The sequence below is a fragment of the Coloeus monedula genome (genome assembly GCF_965178545.1).
Source record: "Coloeus monedula genome assembly, chromosome: 10".
In the NCBI taxonomy this organism is placed as follows: domain Eukaryota; kingdom Metazoa; phylum Chordata; class Aves; order Passeriformes; family Corvidae; genus Coloeus; species Coloeus monedula.
Genome location: NC_138790.1, coordinates 17681998 through 17705368, shown reverse-complemented (window position 1 = coordinate 17705368; position 23371 = coordinate 17681998). Strand labels below are relative to the sequence as shown.

General features: G+C 47.5%; 1 protein-coding gene across 2 annotated transcripts in view; it reads left to right on the top strand.

Annotated features, from left to right (window-relative positions):
• The first annotated feature begins 13211 nt into the window (after positions 1-13211).
• Positions 13212-23371, top strand: part of ABCC5 (ATP binding cassette subfamily C member 5) — a 45799-nt gene continuing 35639 nt past the window's right edge. For both annotated transcript variants that reach the window (XM_082288097.1, XM_082288096.1), the window contains exons 1-2: positions 13212-13290; positions 14462-14636. In XM_082288097.1, coding sequence (XP_082144223.1) covers positions 14508-14636 — 129 coding nt within the window. In that variant the 5' untranslated portion in view covers positions 13212-13290; positions 14462-14507. The remainder of the gene's footprint in view (positions 13291-14461; positions 14637-23371) is intronic.

Here is a 23371-nt window from a genome sequence, read left to right as displayed (position 1 = left end):
CTTCTGTCATCTCAGCTCCAGGTTAGGGATACAATTAGTGCCTAAAGTTGTCGGCGATTGAATCATGGATCCAGACCGGCAGGGAATCTGAATCGTTTATTCAAAGGAGTGAGCTGGTTTTATACACTTTTCTAAGGCACAGTATTTCCTTATACGGCGTGACCTATCCCGTGTTGCCACATCAGCAACACACTGTCTGTCAGCTCCCTGGCAGGCTCCTCTCTGTAGGGGTCTGCGTCGTGATACCTCCTTCCCCCAGGGTCCGGTGGAGACAAGCCTTTCTGTGCTGCCATGTGCTCCTTTATGCTGCCATGTGCCTCTGCAGACAGATTTTACAGCTCAAAAACCAATTCTACTTTATAATTCCTCATATAAAGTCATCTCTTCTTGGCCCCCTCCATGCTGCTAGGGAGCCTGGTTTGGTGGGGCTATCCACACACAGTGCCAGAGGTGACAGGGCTAGGCCATGAACCCTGGCGCAAAGGAACCCTGGGCGTTCAGGGGAGTGTCCTGAACTTACCCAGGACAGCTGACGGTTACTTGCCAGGTCTAGAGAGGGGTCTGCCTGCCCTAAGCACCCTTGGAGGAGCTCCTGCCCCTGGGAGAAGGGGTAGGCAATGGCCAGGGCATGGACATTGTCCAACCCTCTTGTACATCTGAATGACTCTGTGCCTGACACAAGATTTACCTGAGCACTGAACTAAGTTCTGCAGGGAAAAAGAAAACTGCAGACCACAAGTAAGTCAGTAAGCATGAAAGCCAGACAGATTCTACACCCCAATCCTTCTGTCTCCCTCCCTCCCTCCCTCCCTCCTACGCCCTGGGCTCTGGCCAAGCAGGGACAGCAGGGACACTGACTCACAGGCTATTCATCCACTCTGCTCATTTGGGCTTCTCCTGTGCTTCTCAGCAGAGGGTTTCTGCCAGATGAACTGCTGGGCCTCCTCCACTCTTGGCTCCTGGGTTGACAGGCTTGAGAAGGTTAACCAGACATGAGGCCACCCTGTCTGCATCCCCCTGGGTTTCCAGCTGCCCTGGGGTACTGCTTGCAGAACTGCCTGGTATTCCTTTCCACCAGTGGGATGCTGGGCACAGCATCGCTCACCTGCTAACAGGGAGAATGCATTACTGCTGCCTGAGCTCTGGGCTGCCACAACTCCCTGTACTCAGCTGCTGCTGTACCAGCTGGGACATGCAATGAGACAGGAGCTGCATCACCGCTTCCCCAACTGCCAGAATATGGAGACGGGGCTGGAGGGGTCCATTTGCAAGGAGCAAAGCATTCACAGCAGAGAGGTGCTGCTGGTGGATGTTCATCCCATGTCTCTGGATACCACACAGGTATGTTAAGCTGAGCAGGTTCCCCATGGGTGGCACAGGTCTCCCTGGAGAGCAGAAGTGCTCCACTGTTTAGTTAGAGAAGGGACATCCATGCAACAGTCTGTCTGCCACTGACCAGCCCTGCCTGGAGCTCAGGAACCTGAAATGAGAGGGAAAACACAGCAAAGCCCCAGAGTAAACGTCTCTCTAATTTACTTCTTCCTGGGACTTTTCCTGGTCCCAGGCTCTGCCCTCATAGACACAGTCTGAGAAGTAGGATATACTGCCCTGGATAGCTGAGTTTCCAGTCCTTTACCAGCCTTGCTCCAGTTTCTCCTGCTTGCAATGGTTTTTCTTTCTTCACATGGCTCAGCAAGCAATAGCTCCTTCCAGATTTCTTAGGTAGCTCATGGATGAACTCTGTGTGATGTGATTCATCCTTCAGGACACTGCTTCCATTATCCCTCACCAGCAGCTCTCCTGTGGAGAAACACCAGCCCCAGAGTGATGGTGCTCATGTCCAACTAACAGACATGGTCTTGCCCAGGTAACCGTGGTGCAGATGCAGGAGGACCTGTGTGCTGCCATTCTGCTATCACTGCTCACGCTGTGGCTCCACCCTCTGCTGATCCATTCTTCTGGTCAGTCTCAGAGATTAAGGAGGCTTTGGTCATGGCAAGCACAGGCTCCTCAGTGAGCTCAGTGTGGACACCCTGTCCAGGGGTGGAAAATGAGTCAGTGGCCATCCCGGCTTGGCATGTGCTCCAGCCACAGGGACAGCAGTCCCTGGAGGCAGCCACCCTATGTGACCCCAGAAGCTGCTTAAGCCTGAAGAGCAAAGCACATTTCCCGTGGGGGACAGTGCTGGAGCAGTCACAGGGACAGGCACTCTTAAGTCACGTGGGGACTGCCTGAGCACGAACACCCTGGAGCAAGGCTCCTCAGTCTGCAGAGTAATATTTCCCCTGCCCTTTCTGTGTTCCTTATTCACATACAATGTTTTGCATTGCTGCTCTACCAGTAACACCTCCTTCCCTGGGGTCTCTGGCCTTCAAACCCTACCCTAGACCAGGGTTTACCCCCAGCTTTGTGCTCCTGTTTGGCTCTGCACTGAGCCATGTGAAATGGGGTGGCAGCCTCTGAGCAGATTCTTTTTCCCAGTTCAGTGGTGCCTAGGGTGGGAGATAGGAGAGCTGCCTCCTACTTTTCCCAGCTAACCCATTCCCAGCTCTGATATGTGTGGATTCCTGTGGCAAGAGAAGCTGGGAAGAGCCCTCCCCAAGCAGGTATGTCATGGTAGCCCAGAGAGGCTTGCACCTCAGCAATCTCTCCTAGGAAAGGATCCGTGGACTGAACCAGAGAGAAATAGGTGTGGGGCTGGGTAACCACAACCTTGGGACTGTAGAGATGGGCAGGGAAATGCTGTATTGCACACACAGCAGTACAGAGACAAGACCTGGTGTCACCTGCATCATGAGAAGGGAATCCATGGCGCCAAGTCAGGGCTGCTGGGGGCAAGGAGGCAACTCCCTGTTTCTAAACAGCCAGGACAAATACCCAGGAGAATGTTGGCTGGCCACTCTCTGACCCAGGCCCTCATTTCCAGAGCAATCTGTCTCCAGCTCATCCCTCCACTCCCTCCCACCCAGGGGCCTTGTGTCACCAGCATAGAGCAGGCACCAGCTGGGATTGTTGCTCTGTTCCTGCTCCCTTGCTCTGAGATGGGGCTGCCCCTCTCCTGTGCAAGGGCAGGGTTATTCCTCATCCCTCAACTTGTGCAGAGGACAAAAAGGGCTCTTGCAGTGTTCCCTTCGAAGCAGCCCCAGCTTTGCCTGGAGAAGATGCTGAAGGAGGAGCTCATCCCTCTGCCTTCTCCCTGCTGCTGGCCCCAGATGCATCATTTCAGGAAGGAGACAGCTCTGCTTTCCACTGCCTGGTCTGCCAGAAGTAAGGGGGAGCTTTGATCAAGGCTCAGCTATCTGTGCTCTGATCGCTGCCTTTTCTGCAAGGGCCCTGTTCAGAGGAGAGGGCATATTTCCTTTAACCCTTCTCTCCCTGCGAGCCTGGAGCTCCACAGGAAAGGCACATTTATTAGAGCTTTCAGCCCAAAGGGCTTCACATTTCCAGGGATGTCTGGGAACTGAGTGATGTTCAGGAACTGTGCCTTTTCAAGGATCCATTCAGTTGTTCATGCAGCCAGGGTTTTGTTTAGAAAATCTTTGTGTTTGGGCTGCCTACAGATCTAATTAATAAAGAGAATGAAGGGAAACTTTCTCAGGGGAACTCAGTGGCCCCCTTCCACGACATCAAAGCTGCTGAGAGATCAGGTTATCTTGACAGATGTTGTACACTACAGATCTGGTCACTGAATTTAGGTTTCCCATGGCCTCATTCCAACACTTCTTTTAATATGCCCCCAGCTCCTCCCCTCACACCACCCCCTAGCCCACCCCCGGGGGGGATTGAGGGGTGAGCGGTAAGCTCGGGTTAGGGTTAGGGTTAAGGTTAGGGTTACAGAACAAGCTGCTGACCACCTAAGAATTCACCACTGTCTCCTTGCTCTTACCCTGTAACTGCATTCCGGAGGCGGCGGTCCTGATACTTTAAGGGCTTTACATCTCCTGGCTCCCCTGTGTTGCAGTCCCAGTCATGGGGAAAGGGCAGGGGGAGTCTTGGGGCTGGGCTATTTTCTAGTTGTCAGTATTAGGCTGCGTTTGTTATTCTAAGTGTTGTGGGTCTTTGCTTTGAATTAACCAGGCTGCAGACCCTTGAGCTGCTTCCCACTCCTTAAGCGCTGTTCTCTCCCTGCAGCCACGGCTGGGGTGGTTCTTGTCCTCCCAAGTTGTGATGGAGAGCAGCACACAGCAGCTGGAGTGCCTTGTTTCCAGTTGACCTAAGCCATGATTACACAGGGGGCTTTTCTTATTTGTGCCTCGGAACAGCTGGGGGATTGTCCCCGCCTGCAGCACATGGGACAGGCACATGACATGGCTCTGGGTGGCAAAACAAACCTACGCCAGACATATGTCTTCCTTTTCAGGGATTTCTGCAGCCTTAACAGCCTCAAGATTTCAGACTGATCAGTATTTCCTTTTGGGGTACATCTTCACTGCAAGTTTCACCATGGCTAACCCAGGCTGTTGCCTAGGCTTTGTCCCAAATTTTTTGGTGTCCCACAATGGGTGTCCCCATGGTCCCACTGGTTGAAGAAATAAGAGGAGGTCTGAATGAGTGCCATGGCCATCCAGTCTGAGACCCAGCCTCCTTGCACTGTGGCTCTAATCCACCTCTCAGGGGCCAAGAGTCAACCAGAACACATATACTCATCCAGCACTCACTGTGCCAGTCCCAGACAAGCCCTGTGGGGGCTGGGGTTAGCAATGCACAGAGGGGAGCATGGGGCTCCTGAGGAGCCTGGGGGCTGTGATGGCAGTGCAGGGTGGCTCCTGGTGCTCAGGCAGCACTTCCTGAGGAGCAAAAGCAATTAGCTCAGCAAAACAAGATGTAGACAGGGAGTTGTCTGAGGAACCCCCAGGAAACCTTCTGCTCTTTCTGGGAGGGGAAAGCAGGAAACAACTGTCTCTTCTGCTTTCTCCCCCAGCAGCAGAACAGAGCAAGTCTCCCAAGCCCTGATAATTACTCGCTGCTCCCTAGAGTTCCCATCACCTTGCTTTCTGAACACAGAACCGCCTGTCTTCCCCTCCAACCCCAAGCAGGAGTCTCCAAAAAACCCCAGCTTCTTGCCCCCATTACTCCTTGTGTGCAGCCGGGCCAGCCCCTGGGGCTTGGCCACCCTGGGACCTGGGAGAGCCCCAGCCCCAGCTGCAGCAGCAAGAACAGAGCTCTGTTTGACTTGCAGCTTCCTCTTTTCCCCAGTTTTCAGCTGCACAGCAACAATCCCAGAGGCCCAACGCTCTCTGACCTTGGCTGTCCTCATTTGCTTCTAAAACTGGCTGATCACACTGGTGAGCTCCAAAATTGGCATCCCAGACGGCCTTTTCTCCACCATGTGGGATTCCAGGCACTGCCAGGGGCTCCCAGCATTTTTAATTATTTTTCTCCTTTTTTTGAAGTCCTTTTCCTTCATGCTGTTTATGCTGTTTCCAGTGGGACAGAACAGCCCTCTCCCCATGGGCTGTTTCCTGTGTGCTTGCTGAGGCTGGCTCACCTGTTCCTTGTGTCTGAAAGGGACACCTGAGAGAATGGAGGCAAACACAGGCTGGCTGTATGTCCACTATGGAAAAGCCCCGGGGTTTGAGGACACGTGGGGAAACAGGGGCCTTGACTCCAGTGGTAGTGGCAGTCCCTGCAATGTTGCTTTCCTTACATTCCCATTGTCAGGCACCAGGGAAGCATCCCGCCTTCCCAGGAGTGGGGAAGGACACAGATGGGAGGTACATAATGACCAGCTGAGCTGCCATCAACAAGCATCTCTGCAGAGGATGAGAACAGGTGGTGAGAGAGCTGATGGCACCCATAAACTGTGTCCTGGAGGAGGAGAGAGCAGCAGAGGAAGGTGTTGGATGTCACTGCTATGCAGCATCACCGAGACCCTTTGCTGGCAGGGTGACTTCACAACAGGAAAAGGGGAGGATTTGGGGGAACAGGAGTGAAGACATGGCTAGTGGCAAGCTCATCATCTCCTAGAAGATTAAAGATGTGGTGTCTGTCCATGTTGGATGTGCAGCTCATGGACCAGGAGCTGCTCAGAGGAGCTGCAGCTGCTGCAGAGAGAGCAGCAGGAGGCAGCACTTTGCACTCTTGCACAGGGCTGTCACTGCTGCATCCACACTCATTTTCCCATGGTACATCCTGATGGCACCCATCCAGCGGGCCCTGCACAGCCACATAAGCAGCCAACTCAAAGAAACCCACATCCCAATACATGCCAGCCAAGTGACCTTGCTGCTGTGCCTGGCTCTGCTGTTTCCATGCAGCTGGAAGCAGTGACACTTTCACCTCAGTGGACCCACAGCTTTGTTTTCACAGAGGCAGATGAGGAGTGGACAGAGGGTGCTTTGCCCTGGCAGCAGACTGTGACCGTGTCCCTGGGAGCCAATGGGAAGGTCGTGCTGCATCATGCCCTGGCCACCACCTCTAGTTTTTGTGAGGTTTAAACCAGTTCCCCCTGCCACAGCCTACGTATGCCCCAGCCATGGCTGCTTGGCCAACCCAAAAACTGTTTCAGAAAATCAAACTGAACTGAACATACACTCTGATGTGGCTGTTTCTCTTTTCAATGTCCTGGCTTGGGGACAATCCTGGGCTGCTTTTGGAGAGAGGTTAGAGGAGTTTTTCCTTGCATTACTCAGGCTAACCAAAGCCACTGCTGCACATCTGCAGCCTATGGGAAATGGACCAGGGGTCCATCTGAAAGGACCTAACTCCCAAAGCCAGAGTGGTACAGTTAGAATGCATCCCAGCCCATTAATGCTCATCCAGACACATCTCCAGGTTATCACAACATTGTTTGTCCTTCCCATTAATTTCATCAAATAACCAGCTGTACAACGCTGTGCCCTGTGCCAGTGAGAGCAGGCAGGTTCCAGCCTGACCCGTGCTGCTGACTTCTCTCGATTACTCATTAACCGTGGGTGTGGTGCAAGGCGTAAAAATCACAAAAGTTGCTACTTGTGTAGGTCTGCACTGGCTTCTGGTCCCTGGGCAGTTCTTTGCTCTTGAATTGATCTTGTCCTCTGAATCATCAGGTTCATAGAAGAAAAATCGAATGATCAGTCCAGGTACAAACTGCCTTGAACTGGTTTTCTGCGCTGGATTACACTTCAAATGTTGTAACAACTTTGAAACCTTCTTGCTTTAACCTGTAAGAAAATTACAGTTCTGAATAAGTTGCTGCTAATTGTGTTGGGAGGGTTTTATTTGTATCCTACTCTCCCAAAACACAAAGAAAGTAGCATATAAGATACTTTTTCAGTGCTTTCTCCTTCCAGCCTGAATGATGAATTACAGACCAAATTTAATCTTTGTGATACAGCACAGCATTGCACCTTTTACTCCTGCACTTCTACAAGCATAAATGCTGCAGAAAGAGGGCAGGATGATCAAAACCTGAAAAAAGAAAAATAACACCAAAAGGCATTTGTTGCAAAAGCATGGCTATTTGTAGAAGCTGTTGAGAACAAGAGTAAAACACCGTTAGCTTGGCTAGGAAGGTTCATCCTCCCACATGAACTGACGGGAAGGCAATGGGTGGTACTGCTGTAGCCTGGAGTGGTATCTCTGCCTGGATCAGCTTAGGAGCCTTGTCTTCTGAAACATAATCACAATGTGAGCACCCACACTGCCAACAGCTTTGCACAAACATCAAGCAAGTACAGTTTGTTTCCAGGAAAGCCAAATGCACAGGTGTATTAAGATATTAACGAACTCCTTCTCCTAAAACGGGTCAGGAGGAAAGAGGAAGATTCCTCTTTTCTCTAGTTCCAAACATCATATCCCTCTTGAGTATTTTTCTGGGGAAAGGGTGGGGAAATCATGGCTCTCCACTGTGCTGTGTGAGCTGGCCTTCACTCTCACCAGTTTCTGATCAGCAACACAGTTTGTTCAGCACTGAACCAACATAAAGCACATGAACTTGAATACCTGAATGAGTCATTTGCAGAGCTGTAAGCACAATGAGACTGCAGTAATGAAAAAGTGAGAGCTCAGAGAGTGTCCATTCTGTGAAACGAGGGATTCCTGGGGTGTTGATTAGGTCTTGAGCATCCCACAAGGTCCTGTGCCTCACACACCCTGAAAATCAGAGCAGCCACATGCAAAACACCGAGTTCCAGGAAATGGTTGGCTTGTGGCACTGGGTGTTTAATGCTCCAAGTGTGCTAATCCTTCTCTGTGCAGCTATGACTGGGATGGGGGAAAGATTTTGGTACCACGTCCATATGGGGAGGTTATCAGCCCCACACTGTGGGTTTGGATGGAGCCAGGTAGGCATGAATTGTGTATGGTGCTGTGTGCATAGTCTTGTGGACAAGTGTCCATGTCCAGCAGACAGGACAGACAGTTGTGTCTATCCAGGTGTGCTGCAGGCAGCTTGGAGGGCAGCGCTCATGACCCTCTCCAGACCAGTGCAGCAGGATATTTAGGAAGACTCTGATGCTATCAGCACTGAATATGTGCAGGGAGTATTGGTGCCTCTAGTTCTTCAATTGCAAGCCATGACCAAATCCTTTAGATATCATAACTTTCCTTGAATTAAAAGCAACTGTACCCAATTCTTGCTGTAACAATGACCTATTATGCAACGTTATTGGTGATTATTAACGTCGTTTGCAGGAAACTGGACTGTGGTTTTCAAGTGACAAACCCAGCCCACCGATGTCCCCAATTTGTTTACTTGAAGGGAGGAATGATTGAGCAAGACACAGCAGCCTGTGACAGCCCTGTGTAGTGGTTTGGTACTTGGTGTTGACTTCCGTCCCCCTCCCTGGCTCCTCAACGGGATGTTAACTCTGTAGCCTAAGGATGACGGATTAAGAATGACTACCCTCAGTGATCTTCTTGTTGATGCTTTTGCTACAAAAATTTTCTTTCCTCTGGAACTGTGAAAGTAAGTAAGTAAATAAGAAAGTAAGTAAGATACAAAGGAAAATGAATAGCAATGTCTCTTTACTCTCCAGTTGTTGGCAACCTATACCTACCTATGTGGGCAGCTTGTTTCAATCTGCCAAGCTGCCCACATGAGTTGGTGGCTCATGTGGCCCAGCTGAGGATAAATTATTGTTTTCCATTAGAGTTACCTGAAGTAGTTGCAGTGCAATGGGAAATTTTTCAGACTGCTCTGGGAGCTCAAAGTCCTGGACAGGCTGTGTGTGGGAGGGAGACCTGGACATGATGGACAATAAAAGATTGGCCACTGCACAGGGATAGGGAATCATGAACAAGCTGATAATGCAGTCTCTTCAGACCTCCCTGTTTCTGGACTTGTTATGGTTTGGAGTCCTACAGGCTAAATTTGGTCATAGGACTTCTACTTGAGCTGTCCAATTAATCTGTGAGTTCTGCACTTCATGGCTGAGAGCTCTGATCAGCAAGAGAGTAAAAAAGCACTAGCAAGCATAACAACTGTCAGCATGCTCATCAGGAGGGACACACTCAGGAAACTCATGCTGAAAATGCAAGTGTCAGCACCCTGGATCAAGCATCCCAGTGGGAAAGGGTAAGAAGATTATGTCCTCTGTGTATGAGGCACATAGGAAAGGGGATTTGGGAGAGGGGGAAGAACTGCTCTTCCCAGTGGTGTCCAGATTTGTGTCAAAGGAAGACACCACCTCAAGGACCATCCACACTGACCAAAGCATATTGTGTTACCCAGCCAGCTTGCAGAGTTCATGGCCCTAAAAGGAGGCATCGGGCAGTTGGCAGGTCTGGTGTGACAGTTCTCCACTCCTGCTAGCTCTCCAGAGGTGAGCTGGTGCTCTACATAATTCCATGGACATCAGTCCAATCACATTGTGCTGCTTCTTTGGGGAACAGTTTTTCTTTCAGGGTAAGGAGAAAAGCTGTTTTATCTCAGTGCCTCATTGCAATATTTTACCACTAGTAGAACACTGACTGCACCATGCCATTAGTCCCTCACCCAACCTTTGCAGCCAGAATCTTCTGGGCTCACCAGGCATTTGCATCCCTTCAGCACATAAGAAACTCTCTGCTTCCCAGTCCTGTGTATAACAGGGTTTCACATGGCTGGTCTTAATTGCAATGATATGGACCCGAACATTGAGTGCTGAGCGCAGCCATGCTCCTCAAGCTCAGATCTCCTGAGAAGTCTGTCTTTGTGTCCATCCAGGGCTCAGTTCAGTTTATTCACCTGGGCTGTACATGCTCCAGTTCCCCAAAAGACAGAAGCAGGTCCCTCAGATCCTATCGGGAAGATGTAGTAGGAGAGATAGATGAACAAAGGCCAACACTCCCACAGAACTGAGCCTTGGTTTTCATGATCAATCTGGAGATGCTCCATTTTCTGCTCCAATGGCTCAAATCAGTTTGTTTCAAGCATTGCTTTAGATTTGTTGCTGATGGTTGTTTTGGGGTGGAGTGGAGCAGATACTGGACACCTTTAAGAAAACTTATTTTCAGGTGTTGCTTCCTCGCCCTGGTCTGCAGGCCTTGGCTTTGAAGCTGCTGCTGGCTCTTTGGTCTGGTTCTGCTTTTCTTTTGCAGTCAGGGCTGATTACAGCAAATCCCAGATCTTGAATTAGGGCAAGTTTTAATACTGTACAGGCCTTGTTTATGTAACAGCTGCCATCCCTCAGGGATGAATCCAGGACTCGCAGCACTAAAAGCATTAGCTGCTGCCACTGGAGCTAAAGATGTAACTCCTCTGGCTGGTAGCACCAGTACATTTATAGCCTTTAGAACAAATGCTGGAGGAGACTTGTGACACACTAAAAACTGGGTTATGCCTACTTAAGCATTTCATCCCACCGCCGTACTAAGGGAGTATGTACTCGTAGGACCACAGGTGAGAAAACAGTCCTGATGCTACTGCCAGCCATTGCCCAGAGCTAGTCTGAGTGGAGTGTACACATCATTACTTACCAGCAGTTTTCTACTAGCACTCACACTCATGTCCTCCCTTTTACTCTCAGACCTCCTCCAGCACTGGAGAAATAGAGGACAGAACAAGTATAGGCAGGGTTCTGGCTCCCTTGGCTTAAACAGTCTCTGCTCATCTTTCAGAACACATTTTATGATGACTTTGGCATAACGGAGTTTTATGTTCTTCTTCCTCCCCAGGCATATGATGTAGAGCCTTTGGGCTTCAACATGTCAGCAGCTCAAGAACAGCCAGCCACCTCCAAAAAGCAGCTCTGCTTGCCTCCACAGCCCAGGGCCCAAAGACATGCTCACACTCAGAACAATTTCAGGTCAACAACCTAAAATATCAGGGATTCACCTTGAAGCTTTAACACAGTTTAATTTTCACCATCATTCATACTTTGTCCTTTCTGTTTATGCTGTTTAACTACACAGTTCAGTATTTGGACATCTCCTCACGCCTACACTCCAGTGTGTTTGATGCAGACAAAGGTCAGTTTAATGACTGTTCAGGGACTTACTGTAAATTGCCTCCTGGATTCTGTCTTAAAATCTACATTTTGCTGGGAGATAGCATTTATAAAGCATGAAGTGCACCTTGAGCTCCTTCCCCAGTAAAATGCCAGTCAAACCAATCTGAAACGGCATGATTGTGAGCTCTGGGGAAGAGACTGCAGAAGAATGCAGCAGCTACATTTGTTCTTGGCTGCTGTACCAGGGCAAGGTATGTGTGTCTGTCAGTTCCCCTGTCCCAAAATATTAAGGGCACCTGCAACAGAGCTGATTCTCATTTTTTCCAGCAATAGAGTCAGAGGTCTGCAGGATGTGTGACCATATGTGTCAGGGGGCTCTGCAGGGATTCTCTGGTACCTTAAGGGTGTCCTTGAACTGTTACTTGCATGGTCACACCTTTTACCTGTACTGCTGGCTTGTGGGCTTGGAGGGAATATTTTGGTCCACTTTTATTTTCAGATTCCCATCTCCCTTCTTTACCTGAGTTCATTTCAGCATTTCTATCAAACCGACTCTCACAAACATTCCTGACAGGAGAGCAAGGACTGCGGTGCAAACAGGCACTCGTTATATAAACCACTTAAACGAGACATCAGCCAAATCTGGCTGGTGGAAGGAAGATGTCAGCTGAGGACAGGGTATTTAAACGCAGCAGGGGAAAAGCTACAGCTCAGGGTTTGTTATGGATATTTACAGCCCTTTGTGAAAGGAAACGCAGCTGTGTCCATCTCCTTCTTCACTGACTCCCCCTGAGGCGGGGGCTGGACACCCTGTGTCACACTGTTTTGGGGGAGCAGGATTGCTGGCCCTCATCCACCACCACACAGGGACACACAGTCGCAGCCTCCATCCCTTTCAGCGGGCTAAGCTTAGCTGTGAAAGCCCTGGGACAAGTTCCCCGTCCCTTTAGGTGGTCTGAACAGGAGCTGGAGTGGCACAGCAGGGGCTTGGCAAAGGAATCACCCCCGGCTCGTCGGGAAGCGCGTCGCAGGCCTGCGGCAGTGGCTCCCGGGGCACGGCCGCTGCGGACAGGAGCCGGTACTGCGGCCCTGGCTGCGGCCAAGGTTAAGCCCCAGATAAGGGCACCTCGCACTTTCCCCGGCCGAGGGGCTTTAGATAACCGGCAGCGAGTCACAGGCTGCTGCGAGCCGCGGGCCGGCCGGGAGGGGCCGACATCCCTCCTGCTCTGGCCGCCAGCACCGGCCGCCGCTCCGCCTCTGCAAACCGGGCAGCGCCCTGCGGCAGCCCCCGCTGCCGGCAGCGCCGCGACGGGAGGGAACCGAGACACCCCTCGCCCTCTCCGGCAGGGAGCCAGCCCTTCGGCTCTGCGTGCGACGTTCGAACAGAGCAGACCCCGTTTCTTCCCACCGGCAGTGGCTCGGTGGAAGGACCCGTCCTTCCCGCACTGCACGGTGCCGCCCGGTACGGCACAGCTCAGCACAGCACTGCGTTGGGCTGCGTTGCATTGCACTGCATTGCATTGCATTGCGCTGCCGCCCTGCCGAGCGGTGAGAAGCGGAGCGGAGAGGTGCGGTGCCCCGCTTCAGTGCGGTGCGCGATGCCCCAGTGCGCCCGCCCCGCCGCGGGGCGAACGTTCCAGACCCCCCACGCTGCGGCAGCGGCGGCGGGACGGGGCTGGGCGGGGGGCAGCGGGACGGGGGCGCGGCCAAATGCAGCCGGCCCGCGCGGGGCCTTAAGGGAAATGTAGTTCACTGTCCTCAGTCAATGAGTGTCCAGTCTGGGGCGCGGACTACATCTCCCGTGGGGCGCCAGGAAGGAGCGGCCGCCGCAGCGCCCACCCGCAGGCGCAGTGGGGACGCCGGAACCGCTATAAGCGGCGTTGTTTGGGTTCGCGACCGCGGAGCGGCGAAGCTGCGGCGGGGTCGTCGGTGGGTGGAGGTGAGCGGGGCTGGTACCGGGGGCGGCTGAACCTTTGTGTGGTGAGGAGGCGGCTTTGCCGTCCTCTCTCCTGTCAGGAGCCCGGCCGAGAAGCACCTTCGCCTCGCTCCTGGTGAAGGGGCTGCGCGGTGTCCCGTCCCGCCTCGGCTGCAGCTGGGGGTCACCTGTCCCAGGGCGGGGCGGCTCCCGTATTTACGCCAGTGCGGCGGAGACACGGGGAGGCGGGGGAAGAGCGCAGGGGGGCTCCCCCCGGGCTGCTGGGGGATGTCCGGCCGCGGGGGCTGTCCCGCATCCCCGCCGCGGGAGGGGCGCGAAGCCCGCGGGCGCAGCATCCTCGGCCTCGCGGGGTCTGTGGCGGTGAAGGCGGCGATGCTGCAGCGGCGGAGCCGTGGCAGCCCCGCGCACCCCGGCAGAGCTGCTGGTGCAGTCTGACCAGCGTAGTGCAACCAGGCGTCTCCCATCGCCTTAGTTGAAGGCGGGTGGCAGAACGCAATAAAGCGAAGTTATAAAACAGAGTCTCGCAGTGGGGAGCGATTTTGTCTTCGGTACTCTGGTTCTCCTTCTGACCTTTCAGTGCAGTTTGATAGACTGAGTGGAAACCTGCAGCGCTGAAGGCGTGACTCATTCCTGTGCATGGCTGTACTTAAAGATAGCTCAAGCATATGGAGTAAGTGAGCAGTGCTATAGAGAAGGGATGAAGTTTTCTCTGGAGTGTTTGTACTGCCTAATTTTATCGAGAGATTGCTTTTGCAAAACTTGTACTGATAAATTATTGGATATATGCAATTTCAGACTCTCAACAAAAGATTTTGGGGTTTGATCTTCCCAGTCAAGTTTCTCTGGCTTTCAGCTAAATGCTGTATCTATTACTTTAATCTGTCAGATTGCATAATTGTGTTTCAGAGATCTAAGGGAGGAAGTATGACAGCACTCTAGTGCATTGAGGATCATTGTACTATTTGATTACCTCAGGGTATGTTTAAACTAGTTCATGAGAAGTTAGTCTTGTGTGGACTTCGAAAATTATGTTATTACAGTCCTGTTGTAATATAACTCTTTTACAGTTGCTTACTGATTTTGATTTCAAAAATAAACTTTAAAAATAGATGACTAAAAGTAACTGGTGTATTGGGCACAGCACATAATGAAGGGGAATTTAATTATTTTTCAGATACTTGAGGTGAAAATATACGTGTAAACCCTGGCGTTTACAGAAGATGAAAGACATCGACATAGGAAAAGAGTACATTATACCCAGTCCTGGGTATAGAAGTGTGAGGGAGAGAGCTGACTCGGTGCAGCATGAAGAGCAGGAAGAGTCTAATTTTCAGCATTCTAAACTAAAGGTCAGTTCCTTTTTCATTGTTTGTTTTGCAGTCTTTATGCTTATTAAATTGCATGCAGCAGCCTTTTTGCTGTGCCAGCTGTATATAGATTTGCTGCATTGAAGGTCAATAATGAATATTGCCTATTGTGTGGAAGAGGTCATTCCAAGGGGTGCTGTAGCTGTTTTGATAACAGGTCTGAGCACCTATTAAGCATTTTTCACTTTTAAATGTGGCTTTTCAGTAACATTTGAACAAAACATACTTTTTTTCTAGCATTCAGATATTGATGTGAATCAAGGAAATGTTTTAAACCTTTGTGTTTTAGAGAATCATTTCAACCAAGAACAGTGAAGAACTGAGCATAAATCATGCACCATTCAGTGTTGGCAGCTGAAAAAACTCTTAATCATGCTGTGGTTGTTTCAAGGATTAATTTTCTAAAGCAGATGTCTAGCTTGACTAGCATGACTTTTTTACTTTTCCCCTCAGATGGAAGTAATTATTATTGAACACTTTCTTGAACATCTGTGTATTTAACATGGTGAGGTACCATCATAATCCTAGTTTATTTTGAGAGCTGGGTCTTGAAATAATCACTGGCTTAGAGTTAGCCTGTCATTGTTTTGAGCTTCTAACTTTAGAGCTTGTTTTCACTGGGAAGAGTGCATATACTATCAAGTGGTACAGGGGAAAAAAGGCTCAGAGGAATGGAAACACCCACACTGGTGAAAGATATGGTTGGAAACCAATAAGCCCTTCCAGCTGAGGAAGGTTAAAGATATTCCAGTGCTAGCATTCAGAGCAGCTGATATTTTCTTGCATATCCTTATGTTCTTGACCTTTTTTGAAATACTCCAAGGACTGATATAAATACATATATATACACACACTGTAGATTTTTCTGAAGACAAACAAAGTTTATAGTGCTTCTGTGTGATTTTTGTAATGATGAATTCCTTGCAGATGTGTTGCTGGTCATTCCACATAGATTGCCTGTGACAGCACTGGTGTGAGAGGGTTGGAAATAGGGGAACTTGCTGTATTTGTATGGAGGAATTGTGAAGACTTGTAAAAAGGCTTAATCTTTGCTGCATTGTAGTAGCTGCTGAGATGCTCTATATTTGAGCTGAAGGTTTACCTTTTTTCACGGGGTTTGAGGGGTTCCCAGTGCTGCACTGCTGTGCTTTGGGATTGGAGATCCCAGCTCTGCAGCAGGCTGGATGCAGCGAGCGCTCGCAGGCCCTGCAGCTCCAGTGTCCCCACAGGCTCTATGACTCAGCACAGTGCTGCTGACGTGTTCGAGCAAGGTAGTGTCTGATTGCATTAGAGCAGGCACTGATGCAGAGCCAAGAGCCCTCCGGAGTCATGGTGCGGATTTTTAACGGCCTTTATTATGTTGATGTCATGGGCTTGCCACCGACCCTACCCTGTCCAGTAACAAATCTGCTCTGTCAAATTACTGGTGACAACAGTGATGCCATTGGCAGGCAGCTCTGTTTCCTGACCAGTGGCAGTGGAGTTCAGCAGTAATCATTGCATGTTATCTCTCCCTTTTGGTCTGCATCATCTAATCAGGGTTTAACTTTTAGAGGAAAAAATTCATATCTTATCTGTAAATTTTTAATTAAATGAAATAATGAAACCAGCATTTTTGGGTGGGTGGTGTTGTTGTTGTGGCTCTTTTTTTTTTTCTTTTATGGAGACTGAAAGCAAGTCGAGTCCTGCATGTCTGTACAGCCTGGCATGAAAATCTCTAACTCTGAGCTTCAGGTTAGCTTAGCTCTATTGCTGGTCTTTTTTACCTTTCTCCCACTACCATTTGATATGCTGCCTATGACTACAGGGTAGTACACGCAGATAACTGATTGCAAAACAGAGGTTCTGTGAACTTGTGATGACTGATGTAAGAAAAGGGCTTACCCAAGTTCATACCTTGAACTTTATCTGGTTTGTTCTCTGAGTAGAAGAATGAACTTAACTTGTCTTGCTAGTGGAATCTTCTGGTTCTGATAGGTTGCCCACTTTACTTGGTAGTTATCTTGTTTAGTATGCCAAGGTTGTAGTTAATTTCTAGCTCAGACATTGGTACCATTTTTGTTTTGCTAGCCTTGCATCTCAGGTGTATACAGTCCACAGACACAGACAGCTCTGAATTTGTTGCTACATGTCAGTGAGGTTAAATCCTGCTTACTTGCAGAATACTATGGTTAAGTAAAAGGAGCTGTATTTATAGCATCTTATCTAAGTTAGGCATTCATGTTTGTGTACCAAGTTTTCCCCTTTCTAGTTGAAACAAGCTCTGGTTTCAGCAGCGTACTTGGCTTAGGGAAGAGCAAAGACTTCCCTTTCATAAGGCTGAGCTTTGTTTTGTTAAGCACTTTCCCTCTGCCCGTAAGAAACGGGTAGAAGCTGTAAAGTGAATGGTGTTTCAATGGAAGAGAAGGGACTCTGTCCTTTGCTGCTGTATCTTCTATGGAACCTGGATTGGGTTAGATGCCTAAACTGAGTTGGCTCAGCTGGTGGCAGAGCACAGTGGAGGGCTGATGTGATGAGGGTAAGACCACAGTCCTACAGCAGTTCAGACAGAGGGATAAGCTGAAGTGGAACTGTCATTTGGACAATGGAGTCCAGTGTACCATCAATAGAGATGTGACTCTCAAATTTCTTATAGAAAATCTGGCTCAGGATTTGAACTAGGTTGACCAGAAAATGACTAAGCTGTAAGCATGATCTGTATTGCCAGGAGCAAGCTGCAAGGAGATGTAGGTTGTTATTTCACCACTAACTTCAGATCTTTGTGGAATGCAGGTTTGGGACTGTTTTGCAGCAGACTTTTAGTGCATGAGGTAGACTTCTTGCTAACATATTGCACAGGTGCCTTATAGGGTGAGGTAGAAGAATCCTGTATGCTCTGGGGACAGTAGTCAAGGGCCATTGGTTCATGGCCAGTGGTGAGGGCTACAAGGACATTTGGCTGATCAATAATATGACTCATTGGGGGATTTGGTTGCCTATATTGCTGCTTTTTCTGCATCCTTCTTAATTTGAAGCAGAAAAATCTAGTTGATTTTCTGACTATGATCTTTATAGGTGAAAGACATGTTTTACTAATGAGCCAAGGTCCCAGAGCTTTCTTGTATGTCTCTTCTTAGCATTGCATAAAGCTTATATTCAGCTTTCCATTTTCTGTCCTGAAACCTTCATTCTCGTGTTTATTTCCTGCTGAAAGGATGCTGTAAAGTGTGTTCATGACAATAGCAAAAAAGAACTTGAAATTCTTTCCTTGGACACTTAAATGGTGCTTGGTCACAGCTTGAAAGATCACATTTTTGAAAGACATGAGCTTTTCAAATAGGCTTCCTGGAATCATAATTGAAATAATTCTGCAATATAAGTAGGTCTAATCCAACGTTTCCTGGTGCTTAATGGGAATGTTGCTATAGAAATATGGACCTCTGAAACAGGCACTTTGGGACTGAAATTAAAAAAAAAAAATTATTCAGCTTGCGAATACATATATTCACCTCATGAATAAGCGTCTGCAATGTGTTCTGATAACAATTGATTTTTAAGTCTTTGGAGACCTTAATGTAGCTTACAAAACAGGGTCTTAACTACATGTTCCCACTGCATAGTACCATACTAATTGGGCTTATTGTATGTGGGGACATGCCTCTGCTGGAGAACTTGTAGGTGCACTTGCTGCCTAGCACTATAGTGAGTAGTAAAAGCTGTTACGTGACCAGTGAGTAATAATTAAGGGATGTTTTGAAATATTGATTTGTACTTACACCTTTAGAACTTTCTGTTCTCAGAATGTGCCTGTGCCCTTCAACTTGCAGCTGAAGTAATTGTATGTAGTTTTTCTCATGGAAGCAGTGTGTCCTGGGGAGGACAGACCCCACTGTGTCCATGAAATATGCTATAAAATGATAGATGAGGAAGAGAAATAATTTGTTCTTGAAATGCTTTTGGAATAGGCTCTTCTCAAATGTAGGTTTTCGTGTTTATTTGATGGAATAGCAGGCAATGAAGTTTGCTTCCCTATCCCATTACATTTACAGTGGAGGAGGATATGAGAACAAACTGCTTCTATGATACACAGAGCTTCTGAATTTGAGTTCCTATGTAATGATGCTACAGTACTTATTTACAAATTGTGCTCCTAGCTGTAGTTGGTTCTGGCTGGAATGTACTGTTTAGGATTAATTTCTTGCTGCTGAAGGATAATGACTGCATCTGTGGTAAATCTCAAGTGCAAATTGCTGCATTTCAAGGCACCAGATAGGGGAACTGTAGATTGCTTCAAACATGCAGGAAATGTGTTGCTAACTTTAGCTGTTGGAAGCCCTACTAATATTCCTGTCCTTACCTTGCTGTCTTGTTTTTCAGGTTTGTCTCTGACATCTTTTGCCCAAGACAGCAGGGAATGTGATCAGAACTTGCTGGAGTTGATGTAAATCCTTCAAGCACTGATAGCTTTGAAGTGATTTATCACTGAGTGTTTAAATAGATCAATTCTGCCGCAACCTCTCTGAAGCATTTGAAGTATCTGAGTCAACTGAACAACGGGTTAAAAATAGGGGTGTGAGTGTGAGCCTGGGTACTGCTGCCTTTGCACTCTGTGCTTAGAGCAGTTCTAGACAGCTTAAATATAAACTTTTATTTGTAGCCGAAGCTGCTGGATGTGTCTGCATTTTTCCAGATGATTGCATATTTTCATAACCAAGTAAACACTTATTTTTTAACTTTTTCAAGTCAAATGAAAACAAAATTTTAAAATTTGTTTTTTACAGCAGTTCTATTATCTTTGAAAACTTTGAACACCATTAGACTAGGTGCAGTAACATTCATGGTACTTTCTAAAGATTCATTAATTCCATGATATCCCCAAAGAACTGAATATGTTGGTTACAGTCATGTTCTTTTAAGTTGTTTTACCATTGAACTTCTGCTAATAAAGCACTCACTGACAGAGTAACCACAGAGAATCAAGTGATTCTGTCAAGAATCACTTGATAGAAGATCCTAGAATTGTTTATTAGTGTATGCTTTAGGATGACCCTCTAACTACACTGAAGAAAGGGTATCTCTACCTTGTCCTCCATGAATATATGTACACATCACCATCTGAGAAAGGAGCATATCCACAGCCAGTCATGTACCAAAAGTTTATCTGAAACTTGGAGGGGGGTTTATGGTATCAGAGAAGCCTTCCACTTAATAGGAGGAACAAAAAGGTGAAATCTGTGGTTGGACAGAGATGTTTTCTAGAGGAACATTGATATTCTGGATAATTTACAGCTTCCTTTGGAACTTGACTGCCTTCCTTAATGCACAGCCATTTTCTAAATCTTAGCCACACTATAAAACCTCAGCTCTGACCACTTGCTGGTATTGTCTTTGACTACTATTGGTTGCTGTTCCTTTGTTCAGAGCAGATTTCTAAATCAGCCTGCTCATGACCAAAAGTGTGTAAGGAGTAGATTAGCTATCAGTGAAGGAAATCTGGCAGTGTCTTTTTCATTGTAGTGTTCTATATTAGTGCTGGAGACATTCTGCCCTATGGCTGTTTCAGAAACTCAGTGTACAGCTCTAAGAGTTGCCAGAAATATTTACTGCACCTATCCCAAACTACTGGTGAACTTAGCTTGAAGCAACTTAAAACTCATATATATGCAAGGAGTTATGATGCCTTGGGACACTGAGATGGTAATTAGTTTTTGAAAATTTGTATCCTAGTGATAAGGGATAGTTAGTTGTGCTCGACATACTGCAAGCAAGCTGTTCCACAAACAAAATCTGTTTCAGTTGTTTTTGAGGATGAAGGTTAATGAATTTCAAAGTCAACATGTTTAGAGCCCTGAGGTGTTTAGTTTGAGCTTCCTAGATTACTGTTTGCCATTTGAGCAAGGTGCCCCTTGCTTTTGGAAGCATGTGTGTGTACAGGAAGGTGAACTCAGTACAAGATTGTTGTATTAGGCTTGATAAATGCTGTAGTGTCAAGGCTTCTGCTGTCACTCATTGGTGATTCCACTCAATAGAAGTTTTAAATTCAAAGCCTCCCTGGATGCTCCAAAGGTTGTACAAAATTCACCTGTGTAGCTTCTACAGTGACCTGGCTTAAGTATGGCCTGAGTAAAGGTTGTTACTGAAGAACACCCCCAACATACAGCAGGTTGTCAGGGTGGTTCAGGAGAGCAGAGTTTACCTGAGCAAGGCAGGAGCCAAATTCTCAGCCTGTGCTGTGCTAGGTTGATTTGCTTAGTGAGGAGTTGGTTTCTCATATTTGTAGTCAGAGATGTGTAGGGTGCTAATTCTAAAGCTGGTTATTTCCAGTTCCACAGTCTGGAGTCTGCTGGCACTGTGCATGAGCTATGTAGCTCCAGTGCTGGATGATCAATGTACACTGAATGGCTCCTAGGACCTTTGCTTACAAGATTATGAATACTGGTTTGAATGTAAAACAAAACAGGGATTCATGGATACCACAAGCTTAAGCATGTGTGCAGCTGCTTATCAGATGCATTGATAGCAGCTAAAGTTGCAAAATCCTAAAATAAACACTTCATGCTAAACTGTATGTCTTGGATTGCAGGAATAAGTGGTTTTGCTAGGAAAGAGTTGAGAACATCTCACATCAGTGCTGATGCTGGCCAGAATTCAAGGGCAAGGTAAAATCAGAAATATTCCTGTAAGAAGCTGATACACCTGTACTCACCAAGGACCTTCTGTGCCTCAAGTGAAAATGCTCAATATATGTGACTAAAATACTCAGGCTCATCAGATGTGCATACTCTGACCTTGTTTGGCTGCAGAGCCTTGATATCAGTACCAAGCATTACTGGGAGACTTCTGCTTTTATCTGAGGATACATAAACTCAGGCTAGCTTTGAAACTATCACGCCAGTGTTAGTACAACTTCTGCTAATCCTGGCTCAGAAAAGTAATGGCAGATCTTGTGTAATCAAGTCACATATAACTCTGCTAGAGTGAATAGCTGGACTTCAAGCTTTTCCATCTCTGAACTGTTGTGGTAAATCAGAGTTTCTGGACAGTTAATTTGTATCTCTTAAGAGAAATGTGGCACAGCTGTACTTATTCCTGCATTTGGGTATGTGTTTGGTGCTGTGAAGGGCTGTTCTTCAGTGTAGGATAAGCTGGGAAGGCAGCAGAGACATGAGGTTTCCTTTATACTCCCCTTTTCAGGAGGCTGAAGAAAATGAAGGCTCTGGCTTCTTGACCTGGTTCTTTTCAGCAGTTCTGGAAGTTGTAACCATAGTTTCTAGGCATCTGACACTATCTGATGGTCTAACCTTGGTGCTGTGTGAATTCAGCTGTGCTGTCTGTACTTTGTGATCAATGCGTGCAGGTGCCTAAAGGATCAATGCCTCCTTCCTCACACCCACTGTCTCTGTTCTAGCCCAGTGCCTGTTCCTTGCTGCCTCGGTGTCAGGGAGACAGCTGGTATGGGTGGATGATACACCAAACTAGTCTTAAATAGGCTCATATTTTAATCAGGCAGGGTATTACAAAGTATCCTAGCTACAGAGAAAGCTGGGAGCCTAATGCTGCAAATCCCCTTGCTAATATTTTTATAGATTGTGTAGTGCATCAAATCCAGTGAAAGGAGAAGAGAATTGTCTAGTAGGCTATAAAGTTCATAGTGCACTTGCTGCTTCACCAAGCAACTGCAGACTTGGCAATGTTTGGACCTGTAAACCTATTTAGTTTTCAGATGCTCCTGGGTTTGGTGACTTGCAGTCTGGACAACAGTGCTTTAGGGGTTGCCTGTGCTACCTGCAAAAGCATTGCATATACCCCTTACTGCTTTCCAGTGGGATTATACTTGGACTCAGAGGAATTGCTGGGAATAAGAATGTAATTACAACTTCAGAGAATCTTTTCCTAGACTCTTTGTTTTATTGTAGTTGTGCTTAAGCTAAATGGAACAGTTGATTCTTTTCTTCCCTTCACCTGCCCATACAAACTAATAACTAATCTTGTTTTGCAACACCAATCTTTTAATGAAGTCTTAGGTATTTTTAAATTGCTCTTCATCCTGGAGTTGCAATATGGAGAATACTTTAAGCACTGAGCAGAACTGGTGATCATATAATTCTTTCTCATCACATGCCCACCTTGTTCTGAGCTCTATTGTGCTGGTCTGTAGGTTTCCCATTTGCCTCTCCTTGCTGGGAACTTTAATAAAGGGATGAGGAGGCCTGCTGAGCTCTGCCTGCTAAATGCAAGAGGTGGGAGTTCCTGTTCTGCAGTGTTGCCAGCTCAGAGACCTTTACTACTTAAATCAAACAGTTTTAACTTTATGTAATAATAAGTCAACCACAGTAGCTTTTGTATTCTATGTCAGCTGCAAGGATTAGTAAAAATGCAGTTATAGGTCTGTTCTAGTTTCCTGTCAGCTGCCTGGTAGGACCAGAAGAGATGCAGCTTCTTCCCTGCTGTGATCTGAGCCCTGGAAGATGTTCTGCCTTACGGAAGAAGGGACAGTAGCTGTTTGGTGGCTGGGGTTTGGGTTGTATGCACACATCAAATTCTTCAAGATGAATAAGGGATGGAAAAATCTGTTTTGCTTTGCCTCTGGTCTTGTCTGGTTTTGCAGTTGTATGATGTTACAGTTGTCAAACCAATAATTTGCTACCTTCTCTTAAGTAGGAAATTGTAATAGAACTGTGTGAAAGGCTAGAATCTCCCTGGGTGGCTTTTTCCTTCCCACCTACATGACAGCTCCC